The sequence below is a fragment of the Monodelphis domestica genome, chromosome 3 (genome assembly GCF_027887165.1).
Source record: "Monodelphis domestica isolate mMonDom1 chromosome 3, mMonDom1.pri, whole genome shotgun sequence".
NCBI lineage: Eukaryota > Metazoa > Chordata > Mammalia > Didelphimorphia > Didelphidae > Monodelphis > Monodelphis domestica.
The window spans coordinates 83,052,310-83,073,880 of NC_077229.1; the positions used below are offsets into that span (position 1 = coordinate 83,052,310).

General features: G+C 35.6%; 1 protein-coding gene across 1 annotated transcript in view; it reads right to left on the minus strand.

Moving 5' to 3' along the window:
• Positions 1-3,116: 3,116 nt before the first annotated feature.
• VN2R504 (vomeronasal 2 receptor 504) overlaps positions 3,117-21,571 on the minus strand; it is a 32,215-nt gene continuing 13,760 nt past the window's right edge. Inside the window, exons 4-6 of the mRNA XM_016432800.1 lie at positions 17,373-17,600; positions 5,608-5,731; positions 3,117-4,045 (exon numbers count right to left, since the gene is read on the minus strand). Of these exons, the coding sequence (XP_016288286.1) occupies positions 3,117-4,045; positions 5,608-5,731; positions 17,373-17,600 (1,281 nt within the window). The remainder of the gene's footprint in view (positions 4,046-5,607; positions 5,732-17,372; positions 17,601-21,571) is intronic.

Consider the following 21,571-nt stretch of genomic DNA (forward strand, 5'->3'; position numbering starts at 1 on the left):
GCTTTTCTGCTTTGGGGTTTATGAACATTTTTGAGACTTTAACCATGAAGGAAGCAGAAATTGCCCTGATTTCTTTAATATAATTATTATTTTGGAGAGATTTGGGGGGTTTTGAGAACCAGAGAGAATGGCTAATCTTTTTGTCACGTGACTTATGTAATCTTTTGTGTTTATCTGAAATATCAAAAATTTCAATGAATTATGTCCTTCTTATCATATAAAAGATGTTCAAGTCAAGGATCAGTCTCCTTGTAAGGCAAAAGAGAAGAAAAAAAGAGAATTGAATAGTTGTAATTTTTTCCTTTCCACATTGTTTTTATTTTTACATTTGGCCTAAATAGTTAAACTAACTTCACACAAGTCACCAAATATATCTTCTCTGCTAAATAATCACCATTTCCTTTATTTTTTGTTATTCGAGTTCATCACACCCATTGACTTATGATTCTTGCCCTGAAAACGTTATCTATGATCTACAGATACAACGTTTCATATTCATCTCCCAACATATAGTCTTTCTAGACTTGGCTCCTCTCAGCAATACAATGATCCAGGACAATTCTGAGGGACTGAAGACAAAGAATGCTGCTGTCCATTTCCAGAGAAAGGGCCATTTGAGTCAGAATGCAGATCAAAGTATACGATTTTTCATTTTACTTTACTTGGGTTTTTATTTTGGAGTTTAATTTTATATGATTATTTTCTCACAAAAATGAACAATATGGAGTTATATTTTGTAGGATAATGCATGTATGATCCAGATCAAATTGCTTTCCAGCTCCAGGAAAGGGGAGAGTTGAGTTGGGAGGAGAAAGACAATTTGGATTATATAACTTTGGAAAACTCATGTGGAAATTTGCTATTACATGTAATTGATACAATAAAATATCTTTACAAAAAATGCAGTCTTTATTTCCTGGATCTTGAGTGATATTTTTCTATGTTAAGATTCTCTGATCCTATTTTACTCATTATCATCCTAAACACATTTAGACAGTGAAAATATTTATATTTGGGTTCTACCAGGTAGAAAAACTAAGTGGAAAATTTGGGACAAAGGTGAAAAGGTAGTACGAAGTTGTTTGAATTCCTTTCAGAGTGGAAGGAGATGAAAATATTTATTAAAGGAAATGAGACTTGTAGGTATCTTGCAGGTGCACCAGTGAGATTAGCAGAAGGGTAGTTCTATAATCCAAGTCAGACTTGATGAGTTCTTGGTAAAGATGTTGGCTAAAGAAGTATATGTAGTCTGGACACAGAATCACTTCACTGAGGTCTGGCAAAACTGATGCTCTTCCTTCTTGTTCTTTTCTCTACCTTAAACTTAGTCCTGCTCTTTCCATTTTGAAGTTCATAGCTCCTGATTATTTAGAGTTGTTGATATTTAGTTCAGAGATATATCTTACTGAATTCTAGTATAATTATACACCTCCCTAGACCCAAGTCTTTCTTTGTTATCTTTATCTCTGGAGACAGTAATCAGAATAACATTACCACTCAGAGTAAAAATGAGCCATCAATGGTCCAATGTTGTCATACACTGTCCTTGAATCTTGCAAACCAAAACGGTTCCACAACTCCAACCTTCCATATTTTTAATCTTCTTTGATTACAATGTAAGTTCCTTCAGGATAGGGGTTATATTGCTTCTTTATGTGTAACCTCAACACTTAAAACAGTGCCTAGTACATAGTATACACTTAATAATTTTTCATTTATTTATTTGTTTGTTTATTTATTTGGCAAAATGTATATCCCAAAGTCATAATATTAATAGTCTATAAAATATATAAATCATGGTTTGAATTTATGGCAAATTAAGACCAAAAGATAAGAACAGAATTATCAATGTCCAGGACATTAGGAGAGGACCATTAAAGAATGTACAGCCTATGTGAAAATATTTCGGAAATTATGTTGGGGGCAGTTGGTGGCTCTGGAGCCATGTCTTCAGTAAGGAGGATTAGAGTTCAAATATGACCTCAGACATTTCCTAGCTGTGTGCCCCTGGGCAAGTCATTAACCCCAATTGCCTAGCTCTTACCATTCCTCTACCTTAGAACCAAAACCTGTATCAAATCTAAGAAAGTAAGGGTTTGACAAATTCTTAATTTCCACCTTAGAATCAATATTGTATATTACTCTAGCCATACCCCCTTAATTATAAAAAAGCTAAATCCCCATTGCAGAATAAATTAATCAATCAAATATAAAATGTTACAAAAATTTTGTTATCAATTTTAAAGTATCATTGGGTTTGGGGGCCACTGGATGAAAGCAGAAGATCCATAAAGAAGATACTTTGAGATTGACTCAACAGAAGAAATTATATCCAGTAGAACTATGGATAGCACAACAAAGTTTTGGGAGTTAAATAATTTAATTTGAGAAGTAAAAAAGGAAACTTTAATGGGACATGACATTGGAATTGGGAGAGGGGAGACCTTCCTCATAACTTCCCTATTGTGCAAGGGATGATACTTAGAACACCAAATATTCTGAAAATTATTGTTTCCAGATGCCCCATTGTTGGCAACAGTTTCCACCAAAATTAGCAGCAATATGCTTCCCCCTTTTTGTTCTTCGTTTCTTTGCTTCTTTTTTCTGTTTCTTTGTTTGTTTCTCTTAAAATGCCTATGTCTTTATTTTATTTTAATAACAGATTTCCACATTAGTTTCCCAAAGTTATATGATTCATATTATCTTCCTCCCTTTTTCTTCTCCTCTCCTGGAGTTGACAAGTAACTCAATCTGAGCTCTATGTTGTATTATCACACAAATGTTATTTCCATTTTATTCATTTTTGTAAGTGAATAGTTCTATAAAACCAAAACCTCAAATCATATGCCAAATAAAAAATAAAAATATGTTTTGATTTGCATTAATACTCCAATTGTCAATTGGCATTAGCATCAGCAGCAACATTCTTAAACCTTCAGTAATCTTTATACTTTAGGAATCCAGTTTTTTATGTGAGAAGAATTTGATAAAGTAATCAGAGTGCAATACAAATACTGAGTAGGGTTCAATCATCACCAAAATGAAAACATATGTTTATGCCAGATTAATGTTGATTATTTTTCAAACTTTTTATTCCTAGAACTGGAATTATAAGGTCATTGTCTAGAAGAAAATCTTGCCCCTGTAATCCTTTTTATTTTGGATCTGTTCTGAGTATTTCTGTCTGACTTCAGGAGAATCACATAACATTTGGGAATAAAAAGGCACCCCAGTAATCCAGCACTGGAGGCCAAGATAGCAAAGATCTCCACAGTCACCATGGCCTTCCCTTTGGTACTTTGATATGTGGGGAGAAAAGAGGCCCAGACACTGCAAAACACTAACATGCTGAAAGTGATGAACTTGGCTTCATTGAAGGTATCTGGCAGGTTCCTGGCCAGAAAAGCTACTGTAAAGCTTCCCAATGCCAGAAAGCCCATGTAGCCCAGGGCACAGTAAAATGCAAAGGCAGAGCCTTCATTACATCGAATGATTATGTGGCCATATTCAGAGTGTGTGTCTGCCTCTGGAAAGGGGGGATAGGTTCCCAACCAGATACCACAGAAAATCACTTGAATCCCTGAGCAGATGAGAACAACATAAGTGGACACTCTAGGATGTAGGAACATCTGGATCCTGCTCCCTGGCCTTATTCCTCTGAAAGCCAGAATGACTATGATGGTTTTAGCTAAAATGGAGGAAACAGCCACTGTGAATACAACTCCAAATACAGTTTGTTGTAGGAGACAGGAAGTAGTGGTGGGCTGGCCTATGAAGAGCAAGGAGCAGAGGAAACAGAAGATCAGGGAGATGAGGAGGGTATAACTGAGAGTTCGGTTATTGGCTTTGACAATGGGAGTGTCTTTGAACTTGACAAAGACCCATAGAACCAGAGCTGTCAGGAAAGATAAGGAAACAGCCAGGAAGGCCAAAGTCATCCCCAAAGGTTCTTTCACACTTAGGAAGGTCACCGCCTTGGGGAGGCAGAGATCTCTCTGCTTATTTGGATATTTATCCTCTGGGCACTTCTTACAATGCTCTGCATCTGCAAGAGACAAATAAGGGTTCAAGATTGGATTGAATGAATTATCTGAATGCTGAGATACAGTATATATCGAGGATAACTGTACCAATTTCTTTTGTCTCCCTTGCACTGAAAATCCTTAAGAGAAAATGTCATTGTTAAACACCATGGCACCTAAGTCTTGATCCACTCTATTCATGTCCATTACTATTGACTGGTACTAGATCATAATGATTCTCTTTCTTTTATTTGTTTTACTTAATTCTTTTTTATAATTTACTTTACTTAGAATAATTTACTTTATTCTTATTTGTTTTACTTAACTGATTCTACTTGTTCCTTATAATTTATTTTTTAGTATTGTGAACTTAAAAATTGGAGTCCTTTGATAGCAAATGTAAACATTTCTTCTGTGTCTGTTGCCTTGTTAACAACAATTCTAACTGCAGATTGCCTGCATTAGTCTTCTGGTTCTTCCCAGCTCCCATGCATTCTTTCCAACAATGAATTTGCATGAATTTTTCACATATTTTATGTAGATACCTATAGCATATGTATATTCATGATGTCCTCTCTACTGCTACGAAAACTCTCCAAATACTGGAATTATTTCTTTGTCTTTGTATCTGTGCCATTTGCCCCTAGGACTGTCACATAGTTAGTGCCAATAGATTGATTGATAATTTATTAAATTGCTGGCAAATTTGTTGTAGAGAAATATTTGATTTTGTCAGTGATCCTCTTTTTAACTTCAAGAAGTTGGCCCTATTTACTAACATTTTCTGAAATGTATTCAACCAGCCTATAATATCTGGGCTTAAAATTGTGGTTTATGATGATAATGGAATACTTTTTTGCTATAATGAATCATGAACTGATCTATAAAAGCTGGGAAGACCCCCATAAACTGATGCAGAATGTAATGAGCAGAACCAGGAGAACATTGTACAGAGAGACTATAACACTGTGGAACAATCAAATGTGATTGACTTTGCTACTACAGGCAATGAAATGATTCAGGACAATCCCGAGGGATTTATGAGAAAGAATGCTGTCCACATTGAAAGAACTGTGGGAGTAGAAACACAGAAGAAAAACACATGATTTATGTAAATTTCAAAACTATTCCACCCTAATCAGACCATTCTTTAGAAAATATGATTTAGCTATTTCCTTATCAATAACAATAGAGATACTTGGAATAACAGAATCAGGTCTTGGAAACCCACATTCTCCACCCTACTCAGTGTAACAAGATTAGGAAGGGCTGCATCAAACTCAAGATTTAATTATTTTAGAAAATGGCCTTCAACAGACATGTGTAAAAAAAGGACAGACCTCTGGGCGATCCTAAGTCAAGCTTGAGCCACCATTGGCACATGTGAGATGCAGGAAGTGAGGTAGAGAACAACCTCGGGAATTCTCGGGACTTATTTTAGAATATTCCTTTGGTTTTCCTAGGTCTCATAGGATCTCTGAATCAGATAGTGATGGTGGTTGTAGGTAACTATATAAGAATTATCTATTGGATATTTTCCATATCAATGATCATAAGAAGAGTAAAAGACCCTGTAGAAACTCACCCATTTGACTAGAAATTTCCCCTTCTGGACATGGGAAACACTCAAAGCAGCAGGCAGCCTCCCCCTCCAGAGGGTTCTTCCTGAATCCAGGACAGCAACTGTCACTGCATACTCCACTGGGAACCTAAGACAACAATAGAATGGAATACCAATCTTTCACTAAGAGCTATTGTGGTTTTAGGAAGGGAAGATAAAGGAAGATCATTTTCTATTAAATTCCTGTTTTGGCAGCCACTCCCATAGACAGCTAAATGGTTGTGTGGATAGAAAACTAAGCTTGGAGTCAGGAAGAACCATATTTAAATATTGCATAACATAGCAGTTGTGTGGTCCTGGGTGATTATTAAACTGCTTCAGTTTACTCCACTATCAAATGGTATTAACATAGTACTTAACTCACAGGACTTTTGGGTGGATAAAATGATTTAATATTTATAAGTCATGAGACATAAAATGATGTTTAACAAATGTCTGTTTTCTTTCCCTTTCCTTTTATATATATATATACATATGTGTGTGTGTGTTTCCCTTTCAAACATTATTTTATTTGGTCATTTTCAAACATTATTCATTGGAAACAAAAATAATTTTATTTTCCTCCCCCACCCCCACCCCTCCCATAGGCGATGCATGATTCCATTCGGTATCACATGTGTCCATAATCTGAACTCATTTCCATGTTGTTGGTATTTGCAATAGGGTGTTCATTTAGATTCTCTCCTCAATCATATCCCCTCCACTCCTGAAGTCAAGCAGTTGCCTTTCCTTGGTGTTTTTACTCCCACCTTTTGTCCTCTGCTTGTGGGTAGTGTTTTACTCCTAGATCCCTGCAGATTGTTCAGGGACATTGTAAAGCCATTAATGGAGAAGTCCATTACGTTCCATTGAACCACAGTGTATTAGTCTCTGAAAAATGATCTAAAATCAAATATTCTAATCAAAATAAAGAAAAGAAATAATAAAAATAAGGAAAAAATCAGTAATTCAATGTGTTCTCAAAAAACAGCATCCATTTGTGTATGGATTATTATCTCCAATTCATATGATAGGTTTTACTCAATCAGTCTCAGCAGAAGATGCTTTCTTCACATGTGAGCAATGAATCCAAGAGTCCTTTTCTCCAATCTTTATGGATGTTGGAGTAGTTAACAATATTTGGAATGGTCCTTCCCACGAAGGCTGAGTTGTTCCAGTTCGCTTGAAATTCTTAATATAAACTTTATCTCCTGGGTTCAGGTCATGCAGAGAAAAGTCTAATGGTCCGGCTTGTACTGCAGCTCCGGATTCATGAAGTTCACGTAGTTTGTGCTGTAACTCCTGTATATAGGAAGCAATAGTAATATCTCCCCCTAATAGCGATGTATAAGCCGGGGAGAAAGGCTTAGCCTGTATAGGCGGATGTCCAAAAAGCATCTCAAATGGTGAAATATGTAAGTCTCCTCTAGGCCTGCTTCTAAGATAAAATAGGGCCAGAGGGAGAATTTAAGCCCATTTTAAATGGGTCTCAGTGCATAATTTTCAAATCATCGTTTAAGTTCTTTGTTTATTCTTTCCTACTATTTGGAGTGGAGAAAAAAAACTGAAAAAGGTTAATTAACATCAACAAAATCAATACAATCTAAGAAGAATCATCTTCATTATACTGGGAAGTTCCCTGGGCACCCTCCTGAAGGGCACCTCTCTGAGGGTCATTAGCACCTTGAGTATTTTTTTGGATGAGCTCCATTTCTCATATATTCTTGTTGAATATTATCATTTTCTTCATTTGGAGCATTGTCATTATTTTCCCAATTCCTATTTCTATAATTCTTATATATATATGTATATATATATAAAAATATATATTTATTTATTTTTATTTATATTTATTTTTTATTTAATATAAATATAAATAAATAAAAATATTTATTTATATTATTTATATATACATAAATAAATAAATATATAAATAAGTTCTTATTTCTATGTTCATTATAGTTATTTCCATAATCATCATTATAATATTCTGCTCCTTTTGCTCTGCATCACTTCCTGCAGGTTGTTCCAGTCTCCATGGAATTCCTCCACTTTATTATTCCTTTTAGCACAATAGTATTCCATCACCAACATATACCACAATTTATTCAGCCATTCCCCAATTGAAGGGCATGCCCTCGTTTTCCAATTTTTTTGCCACCACAAAGAATGCAGCTATGAATATTCTTGTACAAGTTTTTTTCCTTATGATCTTTTTGGGGTACAAACCCAGCAGTGCAATGGCTGGATCAAAAGGCAGACAGTCTTTTATCGCCCTTTGGGCATAGTTCCAAATTGCCCTCCAGAATGGTTGGATCAATTCACAACTCCACCAGCAATGAATTAGTATCTCTACTTTGCCACATCCCCTCCAGCATTCACTACTTTCCATAGCTGTTATTTTAGCCAATCTGCTAGGTGTGAGGTGAAACCTCAGAGTTGTTTTGATTTGCATCTCTCTGATTATAGGAGATTTAGAACACTTTTTCATGAGCTTATTAATAGTTTTGATTTCTTTGGCTGAGAACTACCTGTTCATGTCCCTTGCCCATTTATCAGTTGGAGAATGGCTTGAGTTTTTGTACAATTGATTTAGCTCTTTGTAAATTTGAGTAATTAAACCTTTGTCAGAGGTTTTTATGAAGATTGTTTCGCAATTTGTTGCTACCCTTCTGATTTTAGTTACATTGGTTTTGTTTGTATAAAACCTTTTTAATTTGATGTAGTCAAAATTATTTATTTTACATTTTGTGACTCTTTCTAAATCTTGATTGGTTTTAAAATCTCTCCCTTCCCAAAGGTCTGACATATATACTATTCTGTGTTCACCTAATTAACTTATAGTTTCCTTCTTTATGTTCAAGTCATTCACCCATTTTAAATGTATCTTGGTGTAAGGTGTGAGGTGTTGATCCAAAGCTAATCTCTACCACACTGTCTTCCAAGTTTCCCAGAAGTTTTTATCAAATAATGGATTTTTGTCCCAAAGCTGGGGTCTTTGGGCTTGTCATAGACTGTCTTGCTGAGGTCACTTACCCCAAGTCTGTTCCACTGATCCTCCTTTCTCTGTCTCTTAGCCAGTACCAAATTGTTTTGATAACCACTGCTTTATAGTATAGTTTGAGATCTGGGACTGAAAGGCCACTTTCCTTTGTATTTTTTTTCCATTATTTCCCTGGATATGCTGATCCTTTCTTCTTCCAAATGAACTTTGTTATGGTGTTTTTCTAATTCAGTAAAAAAGTTTTTTTGGAAGTTCCATGGGTATGGCATTAAATAGATAGATAAGTTTGGGTAGGATGGTAATTTTTATTATATTGGCTATTCCTACCCATGAGCTGTTAATGTTTTTCCAATTGTTTAAGTCTAGTTTTAGTTGCGTGGAGAGTGTTTTGTAGTTGTGTTCATATAGTTCCTGTGTTTGTCTTGGCAGATAGATTCCTAAGTATTTCATATTGTTTAAGGTGATTTTGAATGGATTTTCTCTTTCTAATTCTTGCTGCTGAGCTGTGTTGGAAGTATATAGAAATGCTGATGACTTATGTGGGTTTATTTTGTATCCTGCAACTTTGCTAAAGTTGTTGATTATTTCCACTAGCTTTTTTGTTGATTCTCTAAGTAGACCATCATATCATCCGCAAAGAGTGATAGCTTGGTCTCCTCATTGCCAATTTTAATACCTTCAATTTCTTTTTCTTCTCTAATTGCTACTGCTATTGTTTCTAGTATCATGTTAAATAATAGAGGTGATAATGGGCATCCTTGTTTCACTCCTGATCTTATTGGGAAGGCTTCTAGTTTATCCCCTTTGCAGATGATGTTTGCTGATGGTTTTAGATATATACTGTTTATTATTTTTAGGAAAGACTCTTTTATTCCTATGCTTTCTAGTGTTTTTAATAGGAATGGGTGTTGTATTTTTTCAAAGGCTTTTTCTGTGTCTATTGATATAATCATGTGATTTTTGTTGGTTTTCTTGTTGATATGGTCAATTATGTGGATGGTTTTCCCAATATTGAACTAGCCCTGCATTCCTGGTATAAATCCTACTTGATCATAGTGAATGACCCTCCTGATCAATTGCTAGAGTTTTTTTGCTAGTATCCTGTTTAAGATTTTTGCATCTATGTTCATTAGGAAGATTGGTCTATAGTTTTCTTTCTCCATTTTTGACCTGTCTGGCTTTAGAATCAGTACTATATTTGTGTCATAAAAGGAATTTAGTAGAACTCCCTTTTTGCTTATTATGTCAAATAGTTTGTATAGTATTGGGATTAGCTGTTCTTTGAATATTTGATAGAATTCACTTGTGAATCTATCAGGCCCTGGGGATTTTTTCTTAGGGAGTTCTTTGATTGTTGGATTGTTGGATTTCTTTTTATGATATGGAGTTATTTAAGAATTCTATTTCTTCTTCTGTTAGTCTAGGAAATTTATATTTTTGTAACTATTTATCCATATTGCCTAGATTGGCATATTTATTGCCATATAATTGGGTAAAGAAGTTTTTTTTTTTTAAACTCTTACCTTCCTTCTTGGAATCAATACTATGCATTGGCTCCAAGGCAGAAGAGTGGTAAGGGCTAGGCAATGGGGGTCAAGTGACTTGCCCAGGGTCACACAGCTGGGAAGTGTCTGAGGCCAGATTTGAACCCAGGACCTCCCGTCTCTAGGCCTGGCTCTCAATCCACTGAGCTACCCAGCTGCCCCCGGTAAAGAAGTTTTTAATGATTGCCTTAATTTCCTCTTCATTGGAGGTAAGGTCCCCCTTTTCATCTATGATAATGTTAATTTGCTTTTCTTTTTTCCTTTTTTAAATTAGATTGACCAGTAATTTGTCTATTTTGTCTGTTTTTTCATTGTACCATCTTCTAGTCTTATTTATTAGTTCAATAGTTCTATCACTTTCAATTTTATTATTTTCTCCCTTAATTTTTAGAATTTCTAATTTTTTTCTGGGTGTTTTTAATTTGTTCACTTTCAAGTTTTTTGATTTCCATGTCCCATTCATTGACTTCCGCCCTCCCTAATTTGTTAATATATGCATTCAGGGATATTAATTTTCCTCTGATTACTGCTTTGGCTGCATCCCATAAGGTTTGAAAGGATGTCTCACCATTGTCATTTTCTTCAATGAAATTATTGTTTCTATGATTTGTTCTCTAACTAACTGATTTTGGAGTGTCATATTATTTAATTTCTAATTGGTTTTTAATTTGGCTCTCCTTGTACCCTTACTGATCATTATTTTTATTGCCTTATCATCTGAGAAGGTTGCATTTATTATTTCTGCTTTTCTGCATTTGTATGCCATGTTTTTATGACCTAGTATATGGTCAATCTTTGTGAATGTGCCATGTGCTGCCTAAAAGAAGGTGTATTGCTTTTTGTCCCCATTTATTTTTCTCCATATATCTATTAGCTCTAAGTTTTTAAAGATTTCATTCACCTCTTTTACCTCTTTCTTATTTATTTTTTGATTTATCTAAATTTGATAGTGGTTGGTTCAGATCTCCCACTAGTATAGTTTTACTATCTATTTCCTCCTTCAATTCTCCTAGTTTCTGCATTAGAAATTTGGGTGGTATACAAATTGGTGCATACTTATTGATTAATGATATTTCCTCATTCTCTATACTCCCTTTTATCAGGATGGATTTACCTTCCCTATCCCTTTTAATCAGGCCTATTTTTGCTTTGGCTTTGTCAGATATCATGATTGCAACTCCTGTCTTCTTTCTGTCAGTTGAAGCCCAATAGGTCTTGCTCCAACCTTTAATTCTGACCTTGTGAGTATCTACCCGCCTCATGTGTGTTTCTTGAAGACAACATATGTAGGGTTTTGTATTCTAATCTATTCTGCTATTCATCTACATTTAATGGGTGAGTTCATCCCATTCACATTCAAAGTTATGATTGTCACTTGTGAATTCCTCAGCATTTTGATATCCTCCCCTAATTCTGACCTTTCTTCTTTTGATATAACCTTTTAAACCAGTGGTTTACTTTAAATCAGTCCCCCTAGTCCCCTCCCTTGCTATGCTTCCCTTTATGGCCCCTCCCTTTTTGTTCCCTTCTTGTTTTTTTTGGGGGGGGCTTATAATCCCCCCTCCTTCCCTCACTTTTTGAACTCCCTACCACCAAACCCCCTAATTTTTCCCTTCTCCCTTTCCCTGTTTGATAAGATAGAATCCAAGATCCCAATGGATCTAGATGCTCTTCCCTCTCAGAGTTGATTTCACTGAGAGTAATAAGGTTTAAGTAATACCAATTAGCACTCTCTTACTCTCCTTCTTATAAGAGAATTCTTCCCCTCCCCTTCCCATGTGTATCTTTGTGTGACAAAGATTATTTTATTTTATTTATTTCTATTTCTTCAAATATATCTTGGTGCCATCATAGATTCCCCCTCCCTTTTTCTTTCTTTTAGTTTTTTTCTCCAAATCATCTTAATGCCCCAATCTTTCCCTCTGAGTGATTCTTCTGATTACTCTATTTATGCATACAATTTTTGAGAGTTTCACATAACTTTCCCCCATATATTAATATATATATATATATATATAAATATATATATATATATATAATTTGATCTAAGCGTAGACCTTATAGAAGAGAGTTTGAATAAAAAATATTTTTCTCCTTTTCCCTTTCTTTCATATTTACCTTTTCATGTTTCTCTTGCTCTTTGTGTTTGGATGTCAAACGTTCCACTGAGTTCTGGTCTTTTCTTTACAAATACTTGGAAATCTTCTATTTTGTTGCCCATACTTTCCCCTAGAAGTATATAGTCAGTTTTGATGGATAGCTGATTCTTGGTTGAAGACCCAGTTCTCTTTCCTTTCTGAATATCATGTTCCAGGCCTTGCAGTCTTTTAGCGTGGCCTCTGCCAGGTCTTGTGTAATCCTGATTAGTGCTTCTTTATATCTGAAGTTTCTCTTTTTGGCTTCTTGTAAGACTTTCTCCTTATCTTGGAAGCTCTTGAATTTGGCAGTTACATTCCTGGGGGTTGTCTTTTGGGGATTTAGTATAGAGGGTGTTCTGTGAACCCTTTCCATTTCTATTTTGCCCCCTTCTTCAAGAGCTTCAGGACAATTTTCTTAGATTATTTCTTGTAGTATGGCATTGAGATTTTTGTTTATCTCTGGTTTTCCTGGTAGACCAATGATCCTCAAATTGTTTTTCTTTCCTCTGTTTTCCTAGTCTGTCACCTTGTCAGTGAGATATTTTATGTTTTCTTCTAATTTTTTTTAATTTTTTGACTTTGATTTATTAATTCTTGCTGTTTTTCAAGACCATTGTCTTCCAGTTGCTTAATTCTGGTCCTTATGGACTGGTTCTGCTTTTCAGTTTGGTCTGCCCTACTTTTTGAGGCTTCCAGCTGTTTCCCCAATTGGGAGTTCTTGTCTATCAGACTGTTGACCTGTCTCTGAATTTTTCCCCATTTTTCTTGCCAGAAGGTTTCCATCTTTTGGATAAACTCCAATTTGAGTTCTTCCAGAGCTTGTGGACAATTTCCATTTTTGGGGAAGGGTTTGATTTTGTATGAATTTCATCCTCTTTTTTTCCTCTGTAGCCTGGGTTTTCCTTCCATAAAAGTTTTCAATAGTCACTTTCTTTCTTTTCTTCTTGGAGGGTTGGTCTTGGGCACAATAAGCCATCCCTTTGGTGGTTTTCCCTTTCCTTTTTAGTTAGGAATCTGAGTGAGATGGGCAGGTTTTCTGTGGAGTTACATGGCGAGGCTTTTGCCTCAGGCAGGTTCTGGCATCTCCACAGCATCTACAGTTTGCTAGAGAGCCCGCAGTCTGTGCTCTCCTGTGCTCAGGGGTCTCCTGTGAAAACACTCTGAGGGGTAGGTCCCTGGCAGTCCTAGTCAGTTCCCAAGGACCCTGGTGTGCCCCCCCTCACTACTGAGACATCCCTCATTCACTTGCTGTTTCTGGTGAGCGAGTTGGTCCCTACTCTGGTTCCGTAGGTGAGGTGGGGAAGGGTAGTTCAGATCATGTTTGGGTGTGAGCTTTTTCTCCTTCTTATAGTGTGGAAATGCTTAAACCCCACATACCTTTGTTTCTGCACCCTACTGTAGAGTCCCTTCATTCTTCCAAAGATGATTTTTATGTTCTTTTGAGGTAGTTATTTCATTGGGTGCTGGGGAGAGGAAGCAATTCCCTTCTAGATTGCAGCCATGTTTACCCAGAAGTCTCCCCTTTTATATATATTTTAAGAGAAAAGGGATTCCTGTTTAGAATGGTATATTTGGGGGGGGGAAGCTCTCAGCTATCATGCCTCAAGGGAAACTAACTTTGGGACCTTGAAGAGGGAGAGTCAAATGTTAAAAAGTTATAAGTAGTTCCAGATGATTAACATACTTTTAATAAAAGGACCAAAACAAGTAAAATGGTATGAGAGGAGGAGCTAGCACTGGATATATTAAGAAGGCATGCTATTATTAGTTAGAATCAAAATCATAGAAGATCAAAAAATAGAATGAAACAACAGAGTCAAACCAAACTCTACAAACAGATCTAGAAATAAATCAGAACAAATTCTCATGGATAAAACATGAAAAAGTCAGAGTCATTTTTCCAGTCCAGATAGACATGATGTAATGGACAGAAAAGTCTACAGTCATTAGGGAGAGGATCATGCCATTTGAGACTCTGAAACAAGTAACAAGGAGGTCCTAGATTCATACCAAGACATACTGATGTGAACAGGTGCTTATTTGAGTCACTTATCTGTGGTGGAATAGAAAGGGAATATGTGCCCTCAGGTGACATTGTGGGATAAGTAATGATCTCAGGCTCTATACAATGGACTAAGAGAAGAGCAGGTTCAGTAGTAGACAGTAATGTGATGGCTCAGATTCTGAATTCAGAGTAGGGCCTTGGTTACAGTTTCTATTTCAGTTTTAGGTCTGCAAAGGAATAACCAGGGCAGGAATCTATATAAAAAGAAGTCTGCAGTTCTGCCATTCTGAAGTAACAGAGCTTCCCTAATGACTGACAGCGGCTGAGTCATTCCACTGTTGCTCAAATGTAAAATTAGGTTAAAAATATAGAAGGTTCAGAGTGGGATAGTGAAAAGGTAAGGGGAAAGAAATCAGGTTTTCCCACAAATCAGAATATTTTAAAAATACTGAATCTTGTTTTTCCCATATCATACTATTCTTGATATCCTGAAATAACAAAATTCAATACTCTCTACAAATGAGCAAAACAGCTATACAAGAACTTCCATTCAGGAGTGTTCAGAGGCTGATAAAAATATCAGGCAATTCCAAAGTATGGAAATAGAAAATCTCTTTCAAGTCTCTTTCAGGAGAACCCTCTGGTTCTAGACTATCAGGGCAATTTTCCTTGATAATTAATTGAAATATAAGGGTTGGGATCTGTTTATTTTTTAATCATGGCTTTCAGGTAGTCCAATAATTCTTAAATGATCTCTCCTAGATCTAATTTCCAGGTCAGTTGTTTTTCCAATGAAATATTTGAGATTTTCTTTTCTTTTTTCATTTTTGATTTCATTTTACTGTTTTTTTAAATATCTACTGGAGTCACTAACTTCCACTTTCTCAATTCTAATTTTTATAGAATTATTATTTTGTTCAGTGAGTTTTCATATCTCCTTTTCCATTTGGCAAATTCTAGTTTTTAAAAAGAAGGGGTTTTTTTGGTTGTTTTTTTTTTTTCAGCAAATTTTTATATTTCTTTTTTCATGTGGTCAATTATGCTATTTAAAGAGTTGTTCTCTTCATTGGTTTTTTGTGTCTCTTTTATCATTTGGCCTCTTTTTTAAGGGATTAGTTTTGTTGGTATTTTTTTGTATCTCCTTTACTAAGTTCTTTTTTCTCTCAACTCTTTTTTATTTTATTTTTGTATCACTCTCGTTTCCTACCTCAATTTTACCTCTCCTATTTAATTTTTGTAAAACTTTTTGAGCCCTTCCCTTAATGACTTTTGGGCCCAAGACCAATTCACATTTTTCTTTGAGGCTTTGGATGCAGCAATTTTGTTGTCTTCTACTGAGTTTGCATGTTGATCTTTCTGCTACTATAATTACTTTCTACAGTCAGCTTCTTTGCTTATTGTTGTTTGCTTATTTTTTCAGTCCTTTCCTCAACTTTTGACTTAAAAAAACCTCAACATTGTTCTTGGAGTGGAAGAGGCAGTGTCCAAAAGTTCAGGTTTTCTTGTGCATTGGCTTTCAGAGCTAGTTCTGGGGATCTATAAGTTTTAAGTTCTTTTTAGGTGGTATGATCTCAGGAGAAGTATGTTTCCTGCTCTCCTGACCTGTGTTTTGATCCATGAGCAACCAGAAGTACCTTTTCTCTCCTGGAAATGCTGTAACTCAAACAACAAGTGTGCTAATACTCTTCCCTTCCTTGTAACTGCTCCCTTGTACTATGATTCTTTACTGTAACCCAAAAGTTCATATGGTCAATGGAAGAGAATCTTGAGCCTATAACAGAAAGGTTCTCCTTCTGACCAGTTGTTACATTAACTTATTATCTGTGACCTGAGAGCTCTGGAAACCATTGGTGCTTATTCATCAACCTCAGAGCCTCCTTTGACTTGTCAGGGTGGGGTGTCTACCTCATGTTTCTGGTCTACTCCCCACACTCACCCTAGTGTGGCAATCTTTTTCTTATGACTTCCTAATGGGTGGAAATTGTTTCACCCTGTCCTTTTGTAGGATCTGCTTCTCCAGAATTTGTTTTGGGTGTAATTTAAAAGCTTAAAGTGAAGGGGAATTTGAGAGAAATCAGACAGGCCTCTGCTTTTTCTACAGCATCTATATAGTTCATTTTGAAGAGACAAAAAGGGAGAATTAAAAATGATGCCTATGGATTGAAGAATGACTGAGCAAATTATGTTACACACACATATAAAACAAACATCTTTTAAAGAATTAGAAACTCTGAATAGTAGAATAATAACCAACCACAGATACATAGAGTTAAGGATGAAACATACTACCCACTTTCTGATAGAGAGATAAAAGACCCAGGATATAAAATAAGATATTATGGGTTTTGGTCATGGTTATTTTGAAACTTTTTGCTTTTTTTCATTCTCATTTGAGAAGTGGACTGAGTTAAAGTGAGACTGAAAGAAGGCTAATTTTTGCTCTTTCAAAAAATAGATATTTATATATTTGTATATATAGTTTCTCAATCTCTCTCTCTCCCTCTCTTTCTCTCTGTCTCTGTCTCTGTCCATCTGTCTCTGTCTGTCTCTATCTGTCTGTCTCTTACTTTTGGGCAACTTAATAGTGTAGAGGAAAGAACACCAGCTCTGGAATTAGGAATATCTGAGTTAAAACTCCAGTTTGAACATTTATTAGCTTTTCATGTAACCCCTATTTTCCTCAGTTCCTCATCTGTAAATTTGGGATAAATTGACTGAAGAAATGGCAAGCCACTCTAATACTTTTGCCAAGAAAACTGAATAACTGAATAACTGAACAATAACAACAAATACTACCTAGGATGCTGATTGCCTGTGTGACTGTCAATAAATCACTGAACCTTCCTGAGCATCATATTTTCTCCTGTCTATAATGGAGGATAATTGAGTTGATGGTTTGTGAAAATTTTTTCATTATATATATATATATGTATAGTCTTATTTTTAAAATACTCAGATTGCTAATGCTCATAAAGGTATGTAATGTAGAGTAAACCAAATAGTGCAATAATTTTCCCCTTAATTAGGAGTACAGATTTAACATTTAAAATATCTCTGACCTTTGAATCCCACCAGTCCAACACTATGGCTTCTTCACATAGTGTGAAATCTTGACCAAGAGGAGCCTTGGGTATAAACTGCCCCACTTTCACCAAACTCTCAGTATCATTAGGAAAGACCACATAGTTCATAATGGCATATTGAGCCTCAGAGTTTCTATTCTCATCCACAAATACTTGATCACCAGCCGTATTGTTAAATTGGGTTTTCTTCAGGAAGGAGTGGAGCTAAAAGGAAAAAGAAGTTCTCATCACTGAGTGGTTTCTGAGGGAAGGACTTCCCTCCAAGACAAGTCTAAGGTATATGAGAGATACTAGACCTCTTCTGTAGTTTTGTTGAGTTGGGTAGCCTTATTTGGAGGTCTGATCAAACCTGATTTTTAATTGGAACCCATAGAAATGAACTTCTGGAACCCACTGAGTTATTTACATCTCCCAGGTTTATTATTTACATTTCACCCTTTACTCTTCATTATCTCTTATCTACCTTATCTAATCTAATGCCAAGATCTGCTTATTTTATCTTTGCAACATGGCTCAAATATTTGCCCTTTCTGTTTTCTGATACTGCCACAACCTCATTACTTTACACTTGGGTTACTGCAATATTTATAGCCTTCTGGTGGTTTTATCTGCCACAAGACTCTTTCTCTCCCCCTCTTCTATCTTTCATTCTCTCTCCCCCTCTCCCTTTCCCTCTCCTTCTTTCTCCTGTCTTTGTCTTTGTTTCCATCTTTGTCTCTCTGTTTATCTATCTCTGTCTCTCTTTCTCTGTCTCTCTTTCTTTGTCTGTCTCCTTCTCTCTCTGTCTCTTGATCCATCTCAGAATTAACTCTGTCTCAAGACTTATCCCCTTATCTCACCTGCTGATTTCACAGCTGTGGCTCAGAGCATTGGCTGCACTGGAGGATAGAATTTTTACCTAAAGGTAGAGAGACTGAAATCTATTTCTCTCTTTCTTTTCTTTATTAATAATACTTATAAATCTAGTTATAAGCCTCCAGATTAATTCCTATTTATAACACTACTTATCGAATACACAGCTTATTTGAATATGTTGATGTTCTTGTTGGATCCCTCATTAGATTGTTAGCTCAAGAGCAGACTCTCTTTGTATCCTCAGTGCTTAGTATGCTCTTAAAAAGTAGTTACTGTCTGATCGATTACATACTATGATTCCCCAGACCAGGGCTTTAATTATGGTGCTCAGAAACTAAAAAATGGGATCATTTATTGCTGAGTTTTATGTTCCCCTTGTTATCTTTATAAATAGGAAAAGAGTCTTGGTGCTGGACTTAGATCCAGTCAAGTTCATCTCCAGATCTGAGAGGCCTGAGGCATGGCTGTCTCTATATATTCCTGTATTTCATAAGCAGGGTAGTAAAGAACGCGTTGAACCAGATGAATAGTTTTCTCAGAAGGACTGGATGTCTGGAAAGTAAGATCAATCATGTTCTTGACCAATGTGTAGATGTATTCATTATTTAAATTATTTCTATGGAAAGTTTAACCTCTGAGACTTCCTTTTCTCAATCATTCCATAAATAATTTTCTAAATAATATCTAATATTTAAAAATTCATCATTTTACTTGAATAAATCATTCAATGACAATTTCTAAAGTACCTACTCGATGCAGTAAACTATGCTAAGTAGGTACTGGAAGCCGTGCAATATGATGGATCTTAGTAACTACCTTCAGGCTTATTTCTCTTTTCAACAGCTCAAATTGGATGATGATCCTTCTTTCCACCTTGCATTCACTTCTCCTATTTCTCCCCTTGGGAAAAATAGAACAAGTTGAATCCCTCTTCTATAAACAAGTTGTTCAAATCCTTAAACAAGCCTACCATTTCCAATTGTTTTGAATGTTCTCTTTGTCAGGTTAAATTTTTACAGACTTTTCAAATGATCATCATAAGAAATGAGGAAAGAAGTTCATCCACCTGGCAGACTTCCTATAGACATTATCCAGATTAAATTCCAAATGTAAGCTAACAACATCCTTCTGCAACTGCAGCTGACAGTTTGAACACAAGTCTTCTAATATGGAAATATATTTTATTCAGATTCTATGCTTTAATTAATATTATCCAGGGTCCCCTTAGCTTTCAAGACAATCACATAACATTTTTTAGTTTTATTGGCCTCATAGTCCACTTACACACTCCCAGATAGATTTCAGAGTTGCTGTCCTCCAGTCTCATATCTCCAATATCGTTTGAGTCATTTTAACCTGCATGGTCTTTAGACATCATAAAATTAAAATGTCCAAAGCAGAACTCATTAACTGTAGAGGGCAACTCTATCCTCCTAGTCCTGCAGACTCACAATCTGGTAATAAATTATCCTTAATCTTCACTATTTTTCACCCCTCCCAATCCAATCTGTAATCAAAATCTGTTCATTTCACATTTGAAGCATCTTTTTATCTTGTCTCCTTTTCTTCTCTATTACAGCTACCAGTGTGGTGTAGGCCATCATCACATAGAACACACATCTAAACTAAAGCAATAGCCTGCTGGTAGGTTTGCTTGGCTAAAATCTCTCTCCACTTCCATCCACTCTCCATTAAACAGCTAAAGTCATTTTCCCAAAGCATAAATATGAGCATGTCATTCCCACTACTCAACAAAACTTCAATGGGTCCATATTGTCTCCAGAATCAATTCAAAGCCGTTAATCAATGAGGTCATTCCCACCTGTCCAATATTTTCACACTTTTATTACTCACAACAATGTTTGAGGTATTGAAACTCCCTCCTTGTTGTTCTTCTAACTAGACATTGCATCTCTTGATTCCAGTAATTTTCTCTGTGCCCCATACTTGAAATACTTTCCTTCATTGTCTCCATTTATTAGAATCTCTGATTTAAGTCTTAATTACAATCCTATCATTTACAGGAAGATTTTTCCAACCCTTCTTAATTCATGTGGCCTCCCTCTTTTAATTCCTTCCTTTTTTTTCAATTTATCCTTTTTATACCTTGTTTTGTCACATTTGTTTTCCTTTGGTCTCCCACCTATTAGAGTTTGAGTTTCTTTAGGGTGGAAACAGTCTCTCTCTCTCTCTCTCTCTCTCTCTCTCCTCTCTGTCTTTACTTTTAGTATTCCCAGAATTTAAAATAGTGCTTGGCACATAGAAAGTACGTAATATATGTTTATTCAATGATAGATTATATCACCATGCCATTTCCTATCTTTACTTGTGAAGTTTGATCAATTATAAGACTTTAAATATATTGCTATTGAATTTCCTCTCTTTCACTTATTCATTGGTTCAAGGTCTTTCTAAATCATTCACATGACCTCATTTTAAGGATTTTTTTTCTAGATAAAGAACTCCAAATCTTTAGAAATGAAGAAAATGTTCTACATACATGCTAAAAGAAAATCAATATCTGATGGTGATGCAATACTACTATTCTGTAAGGAATGATGAACTTGAGGATTTTTATATAAACCGGTAAGACCTCCAGGAATTTATTCAGAGTGAATTCAGCAGAACCAGGAGAACATTGTACATAGATACTGACATATTGTGGCATAATCTAATAGTAGTAATACAATGATCCAGGACAATCTCGAGGTACTTATGAGAAAGAAAACAATCTACATCCAGAGAAAGAACTGTGGGAGTAGAAATGTGGAAGAAAAACATATCATTGCTCACATGGTTCAATGGGGATATGATTGGGGTTTATGCTTTAAGATATCACTTTTTTACAAATATGAACAATATGGAAATAAGTTTTGAACAATGATACATGTATAACAGTGGAATTGCTTGTTGGCTTCATGAGAGGGGAACAAAGATGGGTGGGAAAGATCATTGAATCATGGAACCATGGAAAATATTCTAAATGAATAAATTAATTAAAAAAAAGAAAATCCAGAAATGAGTAGGGGATTGTGAGTATAATGTAGTCAACTTGTTCAAAAGATTGCATTTAAGAATATGAAAATTTCTGGTTGACAATAGTTTAGATTCCTGAAATTTCATCAGATTTGGGAACTTCCTGATGAGGAAACTCCTTTTATTAATGCAAAAAAACTCAGCTGCCATAAGCATCAACAAATTATACTCTTTGAGGATAACATGGTACATATAAAGGTTGAGTGAACAACCCAAGATTACATAGTATGTGTCCAACAGGTGGATTTGAAAACAAGGCTTCCTGACTGAGAGATGGACTCTAA